At 35.5% G+C, this 19,838-nt stretch overlaps 2 protein-coding genes across 13 annotated transcripts in view; one reads left to right on the top strand and one right to left on the bottom strand.

Annotated features, from left to right (window-relative positions):
• The window catches only part of PTPRQ (protein tyrosine phosphatase receptor type Q), a 295,980-nt gene that overhangs the window by 34,161 nt on the left and 241,981 nt on the right, over positions 1-19,838 (bottom strand). For all 11 annotated transcript variants that reach the window (XM_086398851.1, XM_086398846.1, XM_086398848.1 and 8 more), the window contains exons 52-53: positions 18,302-18,401; positions 15,851-15,979 (exon numbers count right to left, since the gene is read on the bottom strand). In XM_086398851.1, the coding sequence (XP_086254977.1) occupies positions 15,851-15,979; positions 18,302-18,401 (229 nt within the window). The remainder of the gene's footprint in view (positions 1-15,850; positions 15,980-18,301; positions 18,402-19,838) is intronic.
• Positions 1-19,838, top strand: part of LIN7A (lin-7 cell polarity scaffold A) — a 322,471-nt gene that overhangs the window by 289,945 nt on the left and 12,688 nt on the right. The gene's annotated exons all lie outside the window — the stretch shown is intronic.

Below are 19,838 nucleotides of genomic sequence, written 5' to 3'. Positions count from 1 at the left end.
AACTGATATGTGATCATTATTTTAAATTCTACATCATTTTTGAAATTATATTATTTGGACCCAAATATGGCCAAATAATAATTTGGCTTTTCTCTCAAGCTAAGAAGGTAATGTTTTATATTGCTGGGCATTTGGGGCATTACATTGGTACAGGTCACTTTTTAATATATTGCATAGTATTTATTGCCCTAAAAATGTAAATGTGAGTGAAACTTTTTTCTTTGTCCATGAAGAATGCTGAATAAAGGAAGGTGATTGAAAAATGACATCAAATTGACTAAATCTTGTTTCCTGAGTCTTTGTGAATATATAACCATAAAAAATGACAGTCATTTCAGTTACTTTATACATTTTTGTGACAGTTCATTAGTCCAGTTATTTATACTCTAAAAATTGAAATAATTTTAAACAGCTAAATAGACTGTGCAATGCCCAAATTCAGAGATGGGTGTATCTTTAATAACACATTTGTCATGCGCAACAAATTAGCACTGCAAAAAAACACAAAAGGCACAAAGTATGAAATAAAATGAACATACACCTTTATCAAAGTGTATAATTTTAAATATCAGGGATAATCTTACCAGATTTCTTAAGTGACAAATGTAAGAGGATGTGGATTTTGAAGTAAAGGACAAATGAAAAAATAGATGGAAGAATGTGGCTTAATAAATACTATGAAAATGGTCACAAAGGGGTTTGTTCAGTGAAGAAAACATGAGTCAGAGTATATTTTATTACAGTGCAGGAATTGGTGAAAAATACAGGGGTGCTGTAGTAATTGTTATCAAGAAGAAAGAAGGAATTCTTCATTAATGCTGTAGGTGTCCCCAGGCAGAAGGAAGTCTCTCTCAGCTCCACAGGGTATAACCTAGTAGAGCAACTCATCATCAGCATGGCATCACAGTGATATATAGCATTACTAGAGCAAAGACTTCCCTGGTGGCTCAGATGCTAAAGCGTCTGCCTACAATGCAGGAGACCCCTGTTCAATCCCTGGGTTGGGAAGATCTCCTGGAGAAGGCAATGGCAACCCACTCCAGTACTCTTGCCTGGATAATCCTATGGATGGAGAAGCCTAGTAGGCTACAGTCCATGGGGTCGCAAAGAGTCGGACAAGACTGAGCGACTTCACTTTCACTTTCAGAGCAGTGTCTTGGTGGATGAGCTAGTGGGTTTCTCACAACACCTTAGAGTGATTCTAAGGAGGCAACAGAGAAATCCTGACTAGATAGATGGGCTTCCCTGTTGGCTCAGATGGTAAAGAATCTGTCTACAATGCGGGAGACCTAGGTTCAATCCCTGGGTGGGGAAGATCCCCTGGAGAAGGATGGATATGGAGATGACTGAATGAGATATTGAATCAGAAAATTCCTTAATTTGAGGATAGGAAGACGAAGTATATGAACTGGAGGTCCTGACTTCCGACACATGCAGTGGGAACTTGGGCAGCATATCAGTCCCCATAGAAAATAATTACCCCTCAGCAAAGACCAGCAAGAAAAGGCAACCATGAGCTAGATCCACACCAATTCAATGGCCATGAATTTGGGCAAACTCCGGGAGATGGTGAGGAACAGGGAAGCCTGGTGTAGTGCGGTCCATGGATCGCAGAGTAGGACATGATTTGGCGACTGAAGAACAAAAAAGACCCACACTACCCAAGCTCTTTAAGGTGCTTGGTACCCTAATGTTCTGATGCCACAATACTCTTCAGAAACAGGAAAGGAATGGGGGTCAGGCTGGGCAAATCTTCAGAACTGAGTTTAAGATAGAAATGAACGAGATACTTGAATTAACAAGATCGATGTCTCTGTTACCATGCAGAACTGGAAATTCTTGTGTAGAGATCACTTTTCTAATATCAGGGAACATTATTCAGTTTATGAATGGTGGAGTTCAAACATCACATCTGCTTTAGTGACAAGCTTGTGATTCATCTTTTTAAGGACTGTCAGATAACCATGCTGTGGTGGGGAGATTTTCTTTTTCCAGAGGATCCAGGGTTATTTGAGGTAGTACTGGCAAAAATATTTTTTCTGGGCTATCTAGAACCTGAAATAGAGCTAGTTTGTAGAGCAAGAAATAGCTGAAGCACCAGATAATTATTACTCAAATCCTTGTTCTATTTTCACTAATGATCTGTTATTTAAAAATTATTAATATTTGATCTTTATAGTCTGTCTTTTCAGTGAACTCTACAGAAGGTTGATTTTATTATTTTACATTTGAAAGATCTCTTTAGAGATTACAGATTTTTTTGTTTTTGTTTTCTTTTTTGGAGTATAGTTGATTTACAATGTAATGTCAGTTTTAGGTGTATAGAGATAGTGATTTTAAACTATACCTGGCTACTAGATTTGGGTGAATATTTGTGAATTCTTACAAAATACAGTGTCCCTTTTGGCTTCAAATACCTGTTCCAACAATTACCAGCTATATTATTTTGAGTAAGTTACCTCAACCTTTCTTAGTTCCTAGTTTAGACAATAAGGCAAATATATGTAAATCAAGCTCATATATGTAAAATGCTAGGAAATTTCTACCCCTGACTTTGGAAGCAATATGTAAATGTTGTTTGCTATCATTGCTATTATAATTACTAGTTCTAGTTTTATTGTGAAACTCAAGTTCCTTATACAGATCTACTCTACAATTGATACTGATAAAAAGGATGAATTTTTTTTTGTTTCTAAACTGATAAAAAGAATGAGTTTTTTTTGTTTCTAAAAGAATATCCTAAATTTTACTCAAAACTGGGAAGACTAGATTGTGCTAATTTAAGCAGGGAGATTTCCTATTCTTCCTAATCAGAGTCCCAGAATAAAGAGTGATCAAAAGGTCAGTTTCCTAGTTCTCAACTCAAATTATAAATTAATCCCTAATAGTATAAAGGCTGTAATAATTCTCTTTTCATATTATCATGTGAAAGCACTTCTAACTGTGCCTGCATTTTTTACATTATTCTTTATAGCTACCCCTCACATTACCCTGTTTACACCACAGATATTTTCTATTAGTTTCTCCATTCCAGGTGTCTTACCACAACCAGATGCTGCTGATTGCTTAATAGCTAATTCAGATGTTAACTCCTCTAAGGACCTTACCCTATTCTATTACAGAGAACATAATTTCTTCCTTCTATGAAACTAAACTTCTATGGACAAATCACCTTCCATCTTCTATCATGGCTATATAAGTACATGTATTAAGGACCCATGCATTGAGGTTCATGTATTACTTGAAGGCAGGGGCAGGGTTAACATCTGGCTTACTGCAAGCCGCTCATAAACTTATTTGTAGTAGACAGTGAATAAGTCATCGTTAAATATACAACTGTGGATGAATTTAGACTAAAGATACATAGTAAACTAAATACAAGTGCTCTGATTATTATGAGAGAATATCTGAATTAAATGAATTTTCCACAAAGATATTAATTGAGAATTCTCATGAGATGCTACTCAAGGGCTTAAATATGATCAACAGATGCATCAGTAAACAGTATACAGGTCTAAACAAAGCCGTATCAAATCCTCTCACAACAGAAGTTAACAGGTGCTAGATACTCAGGAAGTTACATGAACAATAAAATTGCTCTTGTCTGCACAAGTAATTTAGATAATAGATTTAATAAAACAAGATCTGTTTTGGCTTTGTTTACTTTTCAGTATCTCTCCCTTAAACCCAGTCATTTTACATATGCTGTTCTTCACATTTGTTTTTACATAATGTGAGAAACAAGGCGTCACATAGACCGTTTTTATGAAATTTTCCAGTCTGTGCTTATCTCACAATTATGTGTGAACTGAAATAAATACCTACCTAGACAGCTTAAAATTGAGAAGATATTTTGGCATAAATTACCTGTTTCAAATAACAATTAGTTTTTTTTTCCCTTATTTTTGTTTGTAGTCTCCTTGTCATTGCCTTGATTCTTAGCCTCATATTGAACAAGTGTATTTTTCTCAAGTACTGACTGCATTCTAAATTTTATTTTTCTTTGAAGTTTTAAAGTTTTACTTGTAAACAGGGAAAAATAGTAATTTGGACAATTATGCAGGGAAGTGGAAAAGGAGATGGCATATACTATGAAGAAAATGCACTGATGAAGAAATTAAATTCCTTTATGGAAAATTATTTGGTTAGATAAGCATAAAAAAACTCACAGAAATTAATGTGTATGAAAATCAACAATGTCATTTCAGGAGTGCTATTTCAAATAAAGTGATCTATAGACATACTCAAAGAGACTCAAAAATACTTTTTATTAACATTTAAAAAAACTTAAAAACTGGGTACATGGAGAGTGTTTTAGACACTTTGGTGAATAAGAGTACTTATTCACTGACAATAGTGAAGGATACTGTCAAATCATATTCATTAGTGTGTAAATCAATTTGGGGATTGTCCAGATTTCAGTAAGATAACTGACCAATGTCTAATATAAAGGGCTAAACACGTTTTATTACATGAATCTTAGCTTAAATCCTATGCCCTTTTGTTGAAAAGGGTATTATTTCATGTCTGGGCTCATTTTTTTTTCAAAGTCTATCAAAAACTTAAATTCCACTCAGATTACTCTTGATAGATCCAGAGAGGAACCATTTATTTATGTTGGCAGTGGTGATTGAAGACCATATTGTCACAGAGACTCAGCTTTCCCTCAAGGTCAATTAGTTGAAATCTATAGGGAATTAAAATATAGTCCAAATAGAGAGCTACAGATGATAGCCTATAGATGGGCAGCTTAACTCAGCATTAGCAGTGGCGAGAAGCTGTGTTTTCTACTTAACCAGTTTTAAGTTAGGTTCAAAATTTTACTGCCTTTACTGTAAAAATATGTACTTCTCACACTAATATGTACTTCGTTTTCAACGAAAATTTTTGAATAATCTGGTAAAACATGTTAATTGATTTTTCTAAGTTTCATAAAATATTGAGTGTGAGGTTTTTAGTTTATGTATTTCAATTCATTAATTTTTCCAATGTCCACATTTATTTCTACAATGACTGTGTTACTTATCCAAAGCATTTACTGTAATGCTTTCAAAAGGATCTTAATTTTTATTTTTTCCTATTGTTTTTATTCATTATAGGCTTTAGTATTCTTTCAGACTCTTATCAAATCACCAATGACTTTTCTCTGGTCTTTAGTACAAATTAAAAATATTATCCCAACCAATGGCTAGGACTGTACAGCTGACTCTAGAACTTCACTTTATAAGGTAAACATGCCACGTTAATAAGTGAGTAATGTAATTTTTTATCACAGTATTCAGACCCTGGCACTTGTAGAGGCCCAACTGATATTTCTTTCATGCAAACAAGGTGAAATGGATTCTAGATACATACAAGAAAGCAACGTTCTTGCTGTCGTCAAAGAGGTGATGTCAGATTTCCAGGGTGGCAAGAGTTGAATTTTCCTTATTACTAAGCACATGTGAAAGCAAACTCTTGACAGATTCTTATTTTGTAAACCATGTATTCTAAATTAAAATTGTAGTCCTAAACCTGGTTACCTCAGGGGCAAGAGGGCAGACGCAGCAAAGAGGATGAAGAAACTGCCGACAGCTTTGTGGGGAGGTCGGCAGAGGTTCTCGGGGAGAGGACTTAATGAAGAGCAGACAGATGACATAACAGCATCTAAAAGGACAGGCAGGCAGGTAAGCACAGAAATTACTCTCTCAGGGGTTAGCAGGTAACCTCAAAAAACCAGATTTGAAAGGCGACTATATTTTAACTGTGTTGATTTACGTAGAGGTGTTTAAAGATTCTGATTAACCCAAACTATATAGTTCTATCAGAGTAGGAGCTCTGACCAGAGGACTGTTGACTGATTCTAGGAGAAGAAAATGTGGTTATAGAGGTGAGAGAGTGAGGGTTCGATAAAAATGGAAGCATTTTTCTCTGAGCTCCTAATGGCATATCTGGTAAAGAATCTGTCTGCAATGCAGGGTACCCAGATTCAGTCCCTGGGTCAGGAAGATCCCCTGGAGAAGGGAATGGCTACCCACTCCAGTATTCTTGCTTGGAAAGTCCCATGAACAGAGGAGCCTGGAGGGCTATAGTCCCCGGAGTCACAAGAGTTGGACGCAACTTAGTGACTAAGCCATCACCACTAATGGCATAAAGCCGAAAAGGAAAAGGATTTTGTTTAATGATGACGCAGAAAGGCATTTGGCAGAGTTTCTCAACCAGACCATTTGTGAGTCTGGAACATTGAGAGGTCAGCTTTGAGTGCTGGTTGGAAATGGTATTTTCTGTGTGATGTGATCACTGAAATCTTTAGCTCAGGAGTGTTTTTGGCAGATGTATTAATCTGATCAAGTAGGTCCTTTGAGGAAAATGTATCTTCATGAAACTATTTTAATTCTGTCAATGGGAACGTGGCAATTAGTTAATAAATAAAACAGGGGTTAGCTATGATTCCAAAATGTGAAATGTGGTTAGAGTAGCCATGGGTCTGCCTTCCTCTGTTTGAATTATTACTCTGAGTACTGTTCACAGTCAAGAGAATGTCAGGAGTCTTGGCTCCATCCAGCCTTGTGGGCTCATGGAAATTGAGTCCTTTGTCAGAGATAGATCTGGGATTCTGAAATCAAATGCATTTTCCTTCTCTACCTCCATTCATATCCTTTACTGAAGAAATTGAGTATCTCTGCCACACTCAATTGCTGGGTCCCTGCTAATGCAGTCATTTTGCTATGCTCCCCTCAGAATGTATACAGCAATTTTTATCCTAGGATAAAAGTGGCACTTCTGGGCATTAAGGGGATGTCTGAAAGCATGCACAGTTGGCTGTCCATTGGGTAGGGTAGAAGTCAAAATTTTATGAAACAGGGAATGTGATCGTCTTGGCTCTCACAGATTACTGCCTGTAGTAGTTGAAATGAGCTTGTGTGGAATGTGAGCCCAGACACCACCCATCAGACAGAGAACTCTTGTGTCATCGTAATAATAGGCCAGGAAACTTGTGAAGAAATCTAGGTAAAAACTTATTTTACAATCAAAGTTAACACAACATGATAACACAGCAAATTTCTCGGGCCATGCACATTGTGAGTCAATGCGCATTTTGATATGGTTAATTTACACTAGCATGCAGTATCACAGAGGACACATAGGAAGTAGAAAGTTTAGAGTACCTTTAACTGTTTTTTGTCTTTGGAAAAAAATAGCATATTAAACAACAAAACACTTCTTATCATGTATTTTAAAATATAGAGCACACCATCTGAAAAGATTAATCACAGCAGAGCTCTGCATTACCACAGTAACTTACTGGATGACAAAAATCTCCTTTCGTCTAAAGAAAAATGAAGAGTATCTGGAAGTAAAGATTAATTTTTTAGTATAAAAGCACATACTGCATTGTCTTTTACTTGCTGCTGGAAGAACATGAGCATGAAATATCTTGAATTTCATTCTACTGCTGGACATTTCTTGTCCCAAATTCACATTTTGTTCAGACATTCCTTATCTGGATTCATATATTTTTGCCCTTGCTTGCAAAATAGTTTAAGACAGAAGTAAAATTAATGACCAGAATCTGTCAGAGAACTGCTGGAAATTAAAATGCTAACAATTTTACAAAGTATTTCATATATTGGTCAAATTTTGTGTATTATTAGTGAAGTCACAGGAATTGCACAACTAAATACTTTTCGGTTTCTGTAAGATTGAATCTATACTAAAATGCTATCATTCTTTTCCCCACATCACTGGAGAATCACAAAAGAAGCAGTTCTTAGAATAGAAAAGAAAATACTACTTGAAAGAAGAAAATACTCTGCATAGAAAATCCTACTTGAAGAAGGATATCACGGGTCTTGTCAGGTGTGTGTGTGTTGATCCCATGTAGCATGCTTCAGAGGCAAATACATGCACACAATTAGAGGTGTATGCTGATGCTTCAGAATCAAACTGACCTGCTCCTGTCATCTTGGCTGTCCTGTTAACTAGATGCATGCCCTGGCACAGTTACTTAAATTCTCCAGGCATCTTTTATTTTTCATTTGTAAAATGGAGATAAGGAGTACCAACCACAAAAGATTAAATGACTTGGCTGAGATCATTACATACAAAATTTACCACACAGTTCAGTTCAGTTCAGTAGTTGCTCTCAAACAGTAGCAAGTATTATGTTAGCAAATCCTATATGTGAAAGTAGACTGGGGTCATTTTTAATTTTACAAATATTATAAATAACAATAATAATACTGAATGTATTCTGATTTACAGTTTACAAAACACATTCATAGGATTCTTTTACACGGTAAACTTCTGAAGGCATAATATATATTTAATAAAAATTCAGCATGCAAACTTCTCAAGTTATTCATGAAAGATACTCTTAAAATAGCCATTCAGTTGTTTGCTTCATTTTGTTAGAATTTTAATTCCACTCATGATTACTAGATTGGGCCTTGGTCTTCAAGAGGATGCACCATTACATTCACTCAACTAAAATAGGCAAGATAATTAGTATGGAATGATGCCCAGAATTTGAGGGGAAAAGTTGAGGACTGGAAGAAAAGGAGTATTTGTCAAATAAGAATATTAATGACACTGATTAATATTTTCTATTTTTTCTGACTTAGTCACCAAAAGAAACACAGCTTCTAAATTCAGTTTAGAAAGGAGACAGTGAAAATTAAAAATTATTAGCCAGTAGTATCTTTTTCAAAATTCTGTTGGCTTATTTAATTTTGTGTTATAACTCTTTTGGAAAGCCAATCTGTGTTACAGTTAAATTAGTTCAAAGCAAACCACAGGGCCAGTTAGGCTGAGCAGTGTTTTTTTCTCTTTAAAATTATATCTTTATTCCTTTAAACTTTCCCAAGAATTTAATCCTAGATTTAACATAGGTTTTTTTTCCAGGAATATAGATAATCTATACAATTAAAATATTGCGTTTTTTTCAACTTCATTGGAATTTTAAAAAAAACTGAAACGTAGTTAAATTACAATGTTGTATTAGTTTCAAGTGTACAGCACAGTGATTCCATTATATACATATACTTTTTTCAGATTCTTTTTCCTTAGAGATTATTACAAATACTTAGTTCCCTGTGCTATATAGTAGGTTCTTGTTGGTTATCTATTTTACACATGCTGCTGCTGCTAAGTCGCTTCAGTCGTGTCTGACTCTGTGCCACCCCATAGATGGCAGCCCACCAGGCTCCCCCGTCCCTGGGATTCTCCAGGCAAGAACACTGGAGTGGGTTGCCATTTCCTTCTCCAATGCATGCAAGTGAAAAGTGAAAGTGAAGTCGCTCAGTCGTGTCCGACCCTCAGCGACCCCATGGACTGCAGCCTTCCAGGCTCCTCCATCCATGGGATTTTCCAGGCAGGAGTACTGGAGTGGGGTGCCATTGCCTTACATATAGTAGTCTGTATGTGTTAATCTCAAACTCCTAATTTATCCCTCACCTTTCCCTTTTCCCTTTGGTAACCATGAGTTTGTTTTCTATGTCAGTGAGTCTATTTCTGTTTTGTAAATAAGTTCATTTTGCATCTTTTTTTTAAGATTCCATATATAAGTGATATCCTATGACATCTGTCTGGCTTACTTCACTTAGTCTGGTAATTTCTAGGTCCATCCATGTTGCTGCGAATGGCGTCGCTTCATTCTTTTAAATAGTCCATTGTATGTATGTATCACATCTTTATCTGCTGATGGGCATTTAGAGTGCTTCTGTGTCTTGGCTATTGTAAATGGTGCTTCAGTCAACATTGGGGTGCATGTTATCTTTTTTAATTAGAGATTTCTCAGGATATATGCCCAGGTGTGGGATTGTAGGATCATATGGGTACTCTTTTTAGTTTTTATGGAACCCTCCATACTGTTCTCCATAAGGTGGCTGTACCAATTTACATTCCCACCAACAGTGTTCCCTTTTCTCCACCATCTCTGGCATTTATTGTTAGTAGGTTTTTTGATGATGGCCATTCTGACTGGTGTGAAGTGATACTTCATTGTTGTTTCTATTTGCATTTCTCTAACAGTGATGTTGAGCATCTTTTCATGTGCTTTTTAGCCATCTGTATGTCGTCTTTGAAGAAATGTCTATATAGATCTTCTGCCCATTTTTGGATTGGGTTTTTTTGTTTATTTTGTTGATATTGAGCTGCATGAGTTGTTTGTATAGTCTGAAGATTAATACCTTGTCAGTCACTTGATTTGCAAATATTTTCTTTTATTCTGTGCACTTTTTGTTTTGTTTATGGTTTCCTTTGCTGTGCAAAAGATTTTGAGTTTAATTAGGTCCCATTTGTTTATTTTTATTTCCATTTTATTTCCATCTCTCAAGGAGATGGATCAAAAAAATATTGCTGTGATTTATGTCAGAGAGTGTTCTGCCTATATTTTACTGTAAGAGTTTTATAGTATCTGGCTTTACATTTGGGTCTTCGATCCATTTTGAGGTGTGTGTGTGTGTGTGTGTGTGTGTTTGGTGTTGGAAAGCGTTCTAATTTCATTCAGTTATATGTAGCTGTCTAGTTTCCTGGCACTACTTATTGAAGAGGCTGTCTTTTCTCCATTATGTATCCTTGCCTCCTTTGTCATAGATGAGTTGAGCATAGATGTATGCATTTATCTCTACTTTCTACCCTGTTCTACTGACCTATAGTTCAGTTTTTCTGCCAGTACTATACTGTCCCGATGACTGTAGAATAGTCAGAAGTCAGGGAGGCTGATTCCTCCAGCTCCATTTTTCTTTCTCAAGATTGCTTTGGCTATTCAGGGGCTTCTGTGTTTCTGTACAAATTGTAAAAAATTTTTTATCTAGTTCTATGAAAAATTTCATAGGGATTTGATAGGGACTGCATTGAGTCTGTAGATTGCCTTGGATAGTACAGTCATATTCACAATATTGATTCTTCCAATCCACAAACATAGTATATCTTTGCATCTCTTTGTGTTGTCTATGATTTCTTTCATCGGCATCTTATAGTTTTTGGAGTACAGGCATTTTTGCCTTCTTATTTAGGTTTATTCCTAGGTATTGTATTCTTTTTGATGTGATGGCAAATGGGACTGCTTCCTTAATTTCTCATCTTCCACTGTTAATATATAGAAGTGTAACAGATTTGTGTACATCATTTTGTATCCTGCAACCTTGCTGAATTCATTGATGAGCTCTAGTAGTTTTCTGGTAGAATCTTTAGGATTTTCTGTGTATAGTATCATGTCATCTGTGAACAGTGACAGTTTCACTTTTCCAATTTAGATTCCATTTGTGTCTTTTTTTTTCTGATTGCTGTGGCTAGGACTTCTAAAACTATGTTGACTAAAAGACATCCTTGTCTTATTCCTGATCTTAGAGGAAATGTTCAGCGTCTCACCATTGAGTATGATGTTAGCTGTGGATTTGTCATATTTGGCCTTTAGTATGTTGAGGTATGTTCCTTGTATGCCCAGTTTCTAAAAAATTTTTCTTGTCATAAATGGATGTTGAATTTTATAAAAATATTTTTCTGCATTTATTGAGATGATCATTTAATTTTTATTCTTCACTTTGTTAATATGGTGTATCACGCCGATTGCTTTTCATATACTGAAAAATCCTTGCATCTCTGGGATAAATCCCACTGGATCATGGTATATGATTCTTTTGGTATACTGTTGAACTCAGGTTGCTGGTATTTTGTTGTGGACTTAGTGATATTGGTCTGTAGTTTCTGTGTGTGTGCCATCTTTGTCTGGTTTTGGCGTCAGGGTGATGGTGGTCTCATAGAATGAGTTCAGAAGTGTTCCTTTCTGTGCAATTTTTGGAAGAGTTTCAGAAGGATAGGTGTTAATTCTTCTCTAAATGTGTGGTAGAATTCATCTGTGAAGCCATCTGATCCTGGACTTTTGTTTGTTGGGAATTTTTAAATAACAGATTTAATTTCAGTACTTGTAACTGGTCTGGTCATACCTTCTGTTTCTTCCTGCTTTAGTCGTGGCTGTACCTAAGAATGTGTCCATTCCTTCTAGGTGGTCCATTTTATTGACATATAGTTGCCTGTAGTAATTTCATATGGTCCTTTGTACACTTGTGCTGTCCATTGTAACTTTTCTTTTTTCATTTTTCATTTTATTATTATGGGTCCTCTTATTTTTTTCTTGATGAATATGGTGAAAGTTTTATTAAATTTGTTTATATTTTCAAAGAATCAGCTTTTAGTTTCATTGATCTTTTCTATTGTTTTCTTCATCTCATCTTTGTGATTTCTTTTCTTCTACTAACTTTGGATTTTGCCTGTTCTTTCTCTAGTTGCTTTAGATATAAGGTTAGGTTGTTTGAGATTTTTCTTATTTCCTCAAGTAAGTTTGTATCATTAAACTTCCCTCTTAGAATTGCTTTTGTTGTGTCCCATAGGTTTTGGATCATCGTGTTTTCATTTTCATTTGTCTTTCTATTTTTTGATTTCCTCATGATTTCTTCTGTGATCCAGGCTCAGCAGTTTTAAAGAGACAGGTCTGTGCTACCAGTTGCTAATATTTTCTCCTAGAAACATTTCTCACTTTAATGTTTTAATGACGAAAGAGCCATCACAAAACATTGTTTTGTGAATTTGTTTATCAATAGAAAATCTCAGTGTTATCTTCTAATCTGGTGAATGTAGAATAGAGGAACACAAATATTAAATATTCTTCCTAATATATATAGCTTGTGTTCACTAAAAATATATAGAAAATGGTATAATGAAATGATACCATTATCATTCCAAACAAGAATTTAAAACATTTTCTTTGCATATCACTGAATGTTCTCTTGGATTTATAGAGTACTAAATCTTTGAATTTCATTAGTTTTCAAGAAGAAAAAGAATGAGAGAATGTCTTCAGGTCCTTTATGAAACAAGGTATAATATAATCAAATGATATGAGTTTACATATATGGAACTTATAAGAAGAATCTTAAAAAATGTATATAGCTATATATGCAGATATAATATAATTTCTTAATTATAAGACCCTAGGTCCTAAAATTGATTTAATATCAATTACTGTAATGACCATTTTTGGTCAATTAGATAACTCCATTAAAATTAATATTTTAACTGCTCATTAGATACTTTATCATTTCTGTTACGGACAAGCGACAACATATAACACTGAGGAAAACTGGCAGTCCAATTAGCATGAAGAAAGTGGGCAGTTTGGAAGGAAAAGAATTTGCCTAAACCTCAAGTGGAAAGAGCATATGGTAGTTGGGTAGATTTAAAGGAAATGGTCTAAGTCCTTCTTGTAAATGACAGACACATGGCATAAGTTACTCAGCAATTTGGAAGCTAACTCAAACTCCTTGATTCTTCACTCTCAGAATCTACCATCAGTCTCTGTGGCTCAGTCCTCATCAGACATGTGTGGCTTTTGATAGCTTTAGACTTTCCCGTACCTGAAATACAGGTAAAGAGCTTTAGAGCCTCATGGCATGCATGCATATATGCACATCGCTACTTATGAATCTGTTACTATTTTTTCTAGTCTTACCATCTAATGTATGTGACTTTATTAACATGAAAAACCTCCAATAAAAAAGCTGGAGACAGTTATTTTAATAAATTCCTGTAATCAGGCAAAGCATATCATATTAGTATGTGACACTGGAATTACCAGTAAGTATTACAGTTATGATTACTAGAGTCTTAACAAGGTAGCAAAAAGCATTGAAAACTAAAATTTCTAACTTTGATATGACTAGCAGTAATATATACCAGTTTTCTGTGTGCAAAAGTAGATAAAAATTATTTGAAATATACTTTAAAGACAATTCTACATCTATTTACAAATAAAGTAACATATATAAACAAACATGGAAGCAGGAAAACAATGAGTTAATGTTAAATGAGGCTGTCCTTGAATTTTAAGTACCCGATAATAAACAATCTATACAGTCTTTGCCCACCTTTTCCATTAGCTGTCATGACAGATATTTAAAATATATATCTTAACCCTTTTTGATAATGGCTATGTTCAGTGGAGTAGGGGGCAAGCTGTGAAAACACAGAGCTTAGAGGATCTGACCTCACATAGCCTCTACAGAATGGTAACCTTCTTGAAAAAGAATACTTTCTCCAATACTGACTGGCTTTTTTCACTGTATTATAACTCCTGAGGATCCACATACTAGAGACTTTTGGGGGATTAATAAACATTCTTTGGTTTGATTCCTGGGTTGGGAAGAGCCACTGGAGAAGGGATAGGCTACCCACTCCAGTATTCTTGGGCTTCCCTGGCAGTTCAGCTGGTAAAGAATCCACCTGCAATGCAGGAGACCTGGGTTCAGTCCTTGGGCTGGGAAGATCCCCTGGAGAAGGGAAAGGCTACACAATCATTATCCTGGCCTGGAGAATTCCATGGGCTGTGAAGTCCAGGGTCACAAAGAGTCGGACATGACTGAGCAACTTTCACTTTAAAAAAATACTGTAAACACGTTTGGGTGCTTAGAAATTCACATGAACAGATTCAACTAAATTGTTCAAAAAACTAAAATTAATTACACTCAGATTTGAAGTTTCATTCCTTTTACACTTCACATGTAGAATAAAGATGGAGATTCCAGGCCTTAGTTGAGAAAGGGGTGTGGAAAGGGAGTTGGGCCCACAGGTGTAAAGGAGAAGAAACTTCCTTTTTCCATGCAGCAGGACCCTTAAAGAACTGAGGCATAGCCTAATACTACTGATGTTCTATTGTTGCTATGATAGGCTTTAGCTTGGGCAGGTTACCCTGCAGGTCTATTGATCTTTTATGTGGTTTAAAATATAACTATCTTACACACAGTCTTTGGAGCACTATCCATTTTAGATAGGAACAACCTGTATTAGAACATAAACAAGTGTAGATAAATATTAAAGGAATTTTCATATCCAGTGAAATTACTTTGTAATTTACTGATAACACCAAATAACTTTCATTTTGTAGCATTCGGAAGGACTCTGCTTATCAGATGACACTTCCATCTATAGCACTTATTAGATTTTTTTAGACATGCTGGAAATATTTGTGCAAAGTCAGTCTATTAGGTAAAGACCAGCTATAAATGATTAATTCCTTTTTAAGTTTAAGACCTTTGGTGCCATATTTTCACATGCTATGAGCATCATAAAATACTGAATCTCATAAGAATCTAAAACTTTCTGATGATAGTTTTTATTAAGAATTTGGTAAATTATCTTAATAGAAGTTTTTCAAATGTGCCGACATTTTGAAAAACTTACGATTTTAAAAGAATATAAAATTACTTAACATTTACAATTAAGTACTCTTATTTCCAAAACATATTGATGGCACATACTTAGTGCATACTTTAAAATTTTTCCTTTCAAAGATAAATTTTACTTTCTATTTAATCCTAAATACTAAGCAATTTTAAAAATGAAGTGTTAATATATAATTTTGACTTTAATGTAACTTTACATTAAATAAAATAATGTTTTACATTAAATAAAGAGCTTAAGGCTTTTATAAAAAATGATAAGAATATCAAGCAGTTACAAATTTGAATAAATACCTAATTTAAAATGTGGACAGGAAAAATCCTATCATATGTAGTGAATTATTAGACATAATTTTAAAGATTTAATGTATATAAATATTGTTTCAGGAAGAAAAAAAAAGCTTTGCCGAACATTATAGACCCGGGTTCATATTGAACTCAAAGTATTAGGAAGATTAAGTGATTCTCTGAACACCAGTGAGAAGTGTGTGGAAGATGGAGGTCACCCTTTGAAAGAAAATCTCTGTGACCTGTGTAAATAGAAGCCCCACAAACACTTCCAACAAGTACAGGTCACAATAGGGTCATGGCTCCGGGCCCTCTGGACCACTGTTCGCCCAGAGGAGTGTGCTCACCGCGTTAATCTCTCGTCCTTCAGTTCCAAGTCCGCCACAGTGATGAGCTGATCCAGCTTGAATTTAGTGTCAATAATTTCTGCATCCCGAGGAGAGTATGTCCCACCTTCTTTCTGCTTCTGTCGAATTCTAAAAGTAAGTGTAGTAAAGTCCAAGGAGGAACTAGCATAGAAAGCATGCATTTGTATTTAGATTTCTTTTTAAGACATTAGTCAAATAATTTCTTTGTTGGGATCACTTCTGTGAACACATTGCAAATTTACAGCTACTCAAATTCTTCTCCCTGTTTTAATTCCACAGAATATATTCTACTATAATTTTTTAACATCCTATTTTTAATGAGAATTAGTTCTTCAAGGCCTGAGTCACTGACACATTTAAAGTATAGAGTGAATGAGACGGATGTTGTGAGCTTGTTTCTCCTCCCTCAAGCTGTCCCATAGATTTATCATAAAAAGGAATATGCCAATGTGGACACAGCTCATTGCTATCAGCACCAGTTCAAATAGACAACCTTCCACTGTTTTTACATACATAAAACACATATGACCAGATACACAAGTTTTATAAAAATATTGCCAAGTATGTATATCTAATTATATATTCTTTATATAATCAAAGAGTATAAAATAGAACCAGAAAACTCAGGTTCAAAAATAGAAGTCACATGAATCTGCAAATCATATTGATGTTAAATATAAAGTAATATTTAGCTTTTCTATCTTGTACTGCAAATATTTAATACTTATTATTATTTATGTGTTGAGGATGATACAGAAAGTAGAACATATGGTCCTTATCCTCAAGGATATAATTTAGTTGAGAAGGATTGGAATGTAGAAAAAGCATACAGAGGAAAAATATTCAAATTGCAACTTGTAAAACAGTAATTGATCGGTTATGAAATGATATGTGATTACAACTATTGGCACTTAGAAGAAATAAAAAGTAGAGTTTGACTTGGGTGTTGCAGAAGGTGGAGGAAGCACATTTACAGTGGACTGAAAAAAAGCAGCAGTGTGTGAAAGCCTAGGGGATGCTCAGGTGAGATTAAACTCCGGTGGCTGAACAGCCACATGAAGGAAAGTTGCAGGGAGTAAGAGGGGGCCATTTCCCGCCCACTAGAGGAGCTCATCCTATAAAGAAATGATCTGGGAGCAGAACAACATTGTGAATACAGGGGTTGCATGTCCCTTGGGGACAAGGACCATAGCTTGCACAATATAACTCTCACCGTCTTCTGGCTGAATCTGAGAACACTATCTAGTGGAAGAAAAATATCAAGAGCCCTTCAAATTTTCTATCAAAATGATAATTTAAACGATTCAAGATGAAACAGAGGATGCTTGGCAAACGCAATACAGGAAAACATTCTTCAGATAAAACAGAGCCTACTGAGCTACTTAGGAAATTAGTATAATGGTTATTTTTACAAATGGAAGGTCCCTTTAACTTGGCAATCTATCTTATGAAACTGGATTTTAGAATCACAACTAAGATTTCCCCTGTGTGGTGTGCTGTGTGCTGTGTGCACTTGCTCAGTCGTGTCCGACTCTGCGACCCTATGGACTGTAGCCCGCCAGGCCTCTGTTCATGGGGATTCTCCAGGCAAGAATACTGGAGTGGGTTGCCATGCCCTCCTCCCGGGGATCTTCCCAACCCAAAGATCAAATCTGATTAAAATCTTTTTAATTAAGCCTATCAGAGTTAAAAATATTCAAAGATGTAGAAAGCCGGGCACCTTCCCCTTTTGTGTAAACTTCTCTCTCAGTCCTCTATCTGCTTTGTCTCGCTTTGAGATATTGGAGCTAGACTCCTTGGCCAGCTGGTGGGATGTGAGCCTTCTTAATAGAGGACACTAGTCATCCTGCAAGGCAGTAGGGATGGGGAGATACTGCCCTTGTGTGTTCTAGAGCTACATTATTATGATTCATTGTGGAAGGCCAGTAGTCCACCTAAATGAGTTCTAGCTGCTTCTAGAGTTCATGCTGTCGCCATCCCATCAGTGAATGATGCTAAGTAGCTTCAGCCCATCCACGATCGGGCAGCATGGACTGCTTTCACTAATTCCAGGCTGCCTACCCTCCAGTAATGACAGGCAGCTTCTCCAGACCAGCTCCAGCTGCTTTCTCTGTCATATTTCTTTGCTCACTGTAATAGGATGCATGTGCCTGTGGTGGCCATTCCATTCTTGGGAGCGAGACAACTTCTAGTTTGTTCACCTATTGTCCACTTGCCCTTAGACTAGAGAGAGCAGCTTGGTTGCAGTTGCTACTTTTGGATCCCTTAGTGTTTTATTTTACTCCTTTTAATAGTAAACTATTTGTATTTGTTAAGTTGTCATTATTAAATGCTTCCTATCCTAGTAACCACTGTGGGCTTCTGTTTCCTAATTAAACCGTAACTGTCCATAAAGCATCTTAGGAATAAGTCTAATGCAAATAGTCTTACCTTGCAAACGCAAACACAGCTGTTCCAAGAAGAATGATGGAAAGGATACACAAAGTGACCGAAAGTATAATCTCTACAGTTCGTTCTGAAAGTCCTTCACCTGAAGAGAAAGTGTAACATGATCATTAATGATTATTATATAGGATACTTTGTTGGGTCTACAATACAGAAAGATATACTTTGGCCTATTTCTCAATAACCTTAACAAAATGTACACGTGTTTATCTTCTAGATCTTTTAACTTTGGGGCTAAATCCTTGGTCCTCTTTCTTATACCCCTGGTGCACTCATGCAGCCTCAGGGTTTTAATTTTCATCTATATGATGTCTACTTAACTGTAATCTAAGGAACTCCCAATTTGTATATTCAGTTGCCTACTACATATCTTATATAGAAATGTAATTAAATTTTAAAAATCAGAATGTCCCAGACTGAACTCCTGTTTGTCCCTCCTTTCAACTGCATCTTTCTTCTTCTTGGTTGATGGCAACTTCATTTGTTCTAGCTGCCCAGTCCCCAAATCTTGCAGTCATACTTGACTTTCTCATTCTCAGAACACATCCAAAATCTCTGAGGAAATCCTGTCGACTCTATCTTCTAAGTATACACACTTTTCACTAAAAGAAACTAGGGAAAATTGGAGAGATAGTAATCCCAAATTGTGATTAGGGCAGAGAAGGAATTTGGGACATCTAATGGGGCAAGAAAGCTAAGAAACTGTCAAAGGCAAATGGTATAGAAAGAACAAAAGGTCATCTTTAAGAGGTCCTACTGGCCAAAGATGGAACATTTTAAACTTTATGATGAATAAAAACTGAAACTGATAAAAATATATTCAACATCAGTATAAAAATCCATGAGTTCTAATATTATTCAATGAAATAGAAATGAAAATTTAAAAAATACTACTTTGTAACCTCTGGTTTTAGCTAGACTGCTTTTCTTTCACTCTAAAACTTTGAAATTAAAGGAAAAAATTAAACATTTTCCCCTCTGGCTTTCTATTTTTATGAATTAAAAAAAAGCCCTAGTTAAGGAGAAAAAGCTCCTTTTTAGAGGAAAATTCTGTTTAATAAATGTGGAAGAAATAATAAAATTGGAAATTAATTTCGCATTCCTAATGAAATAACTGACTCAGGTAACAATTACAAATGCATCTTTAAATGACTAGGAGGTTGATAGGGACTTAAACATTTAGGGAATGTCAGACTATCACCTCACAGATTATTTGCTGGTTACAACATGGGAAAAAAACTTCCAGTGAAGAATCATGCTGTCACTATCACTAAATTAACTGATCAATTTTAATGTCACTGAAAATGTGGCGAGATGAGATATTATATACCTTCTGACATGAGGTATTTTGATCTACACAGCCACACTTGTAAAGTATTCCTGCCAAAATGTTCATTGTGCATATTCAGACCTTTAGATCTTATCTCTAATTTATAAGAAAGTAGGAAAAGTAGTTCAAGAATAAAATGACATCAATAAAGAGCAATGAGACAAATGCAGAACATGGAACCACTTACAGGAC

Source organism: Bos grunniens, chromosome 5 (assembly GCF_055505025.1).
Source record: "Bos grunniens cultivar Pamir isolate PY7600 chromosome 5, Bosgru_T2T1.0, whole genome shotgun sequence".
Lineage (NCBI taxonomy): Eukaryota > Metazoa > Chordata > Mammalia > Artiodactyla > Bovidae > Bos > Bos grunniens.
This window is presented reverse-complemented; position numbering and strand designations above follow the sequence as displayed.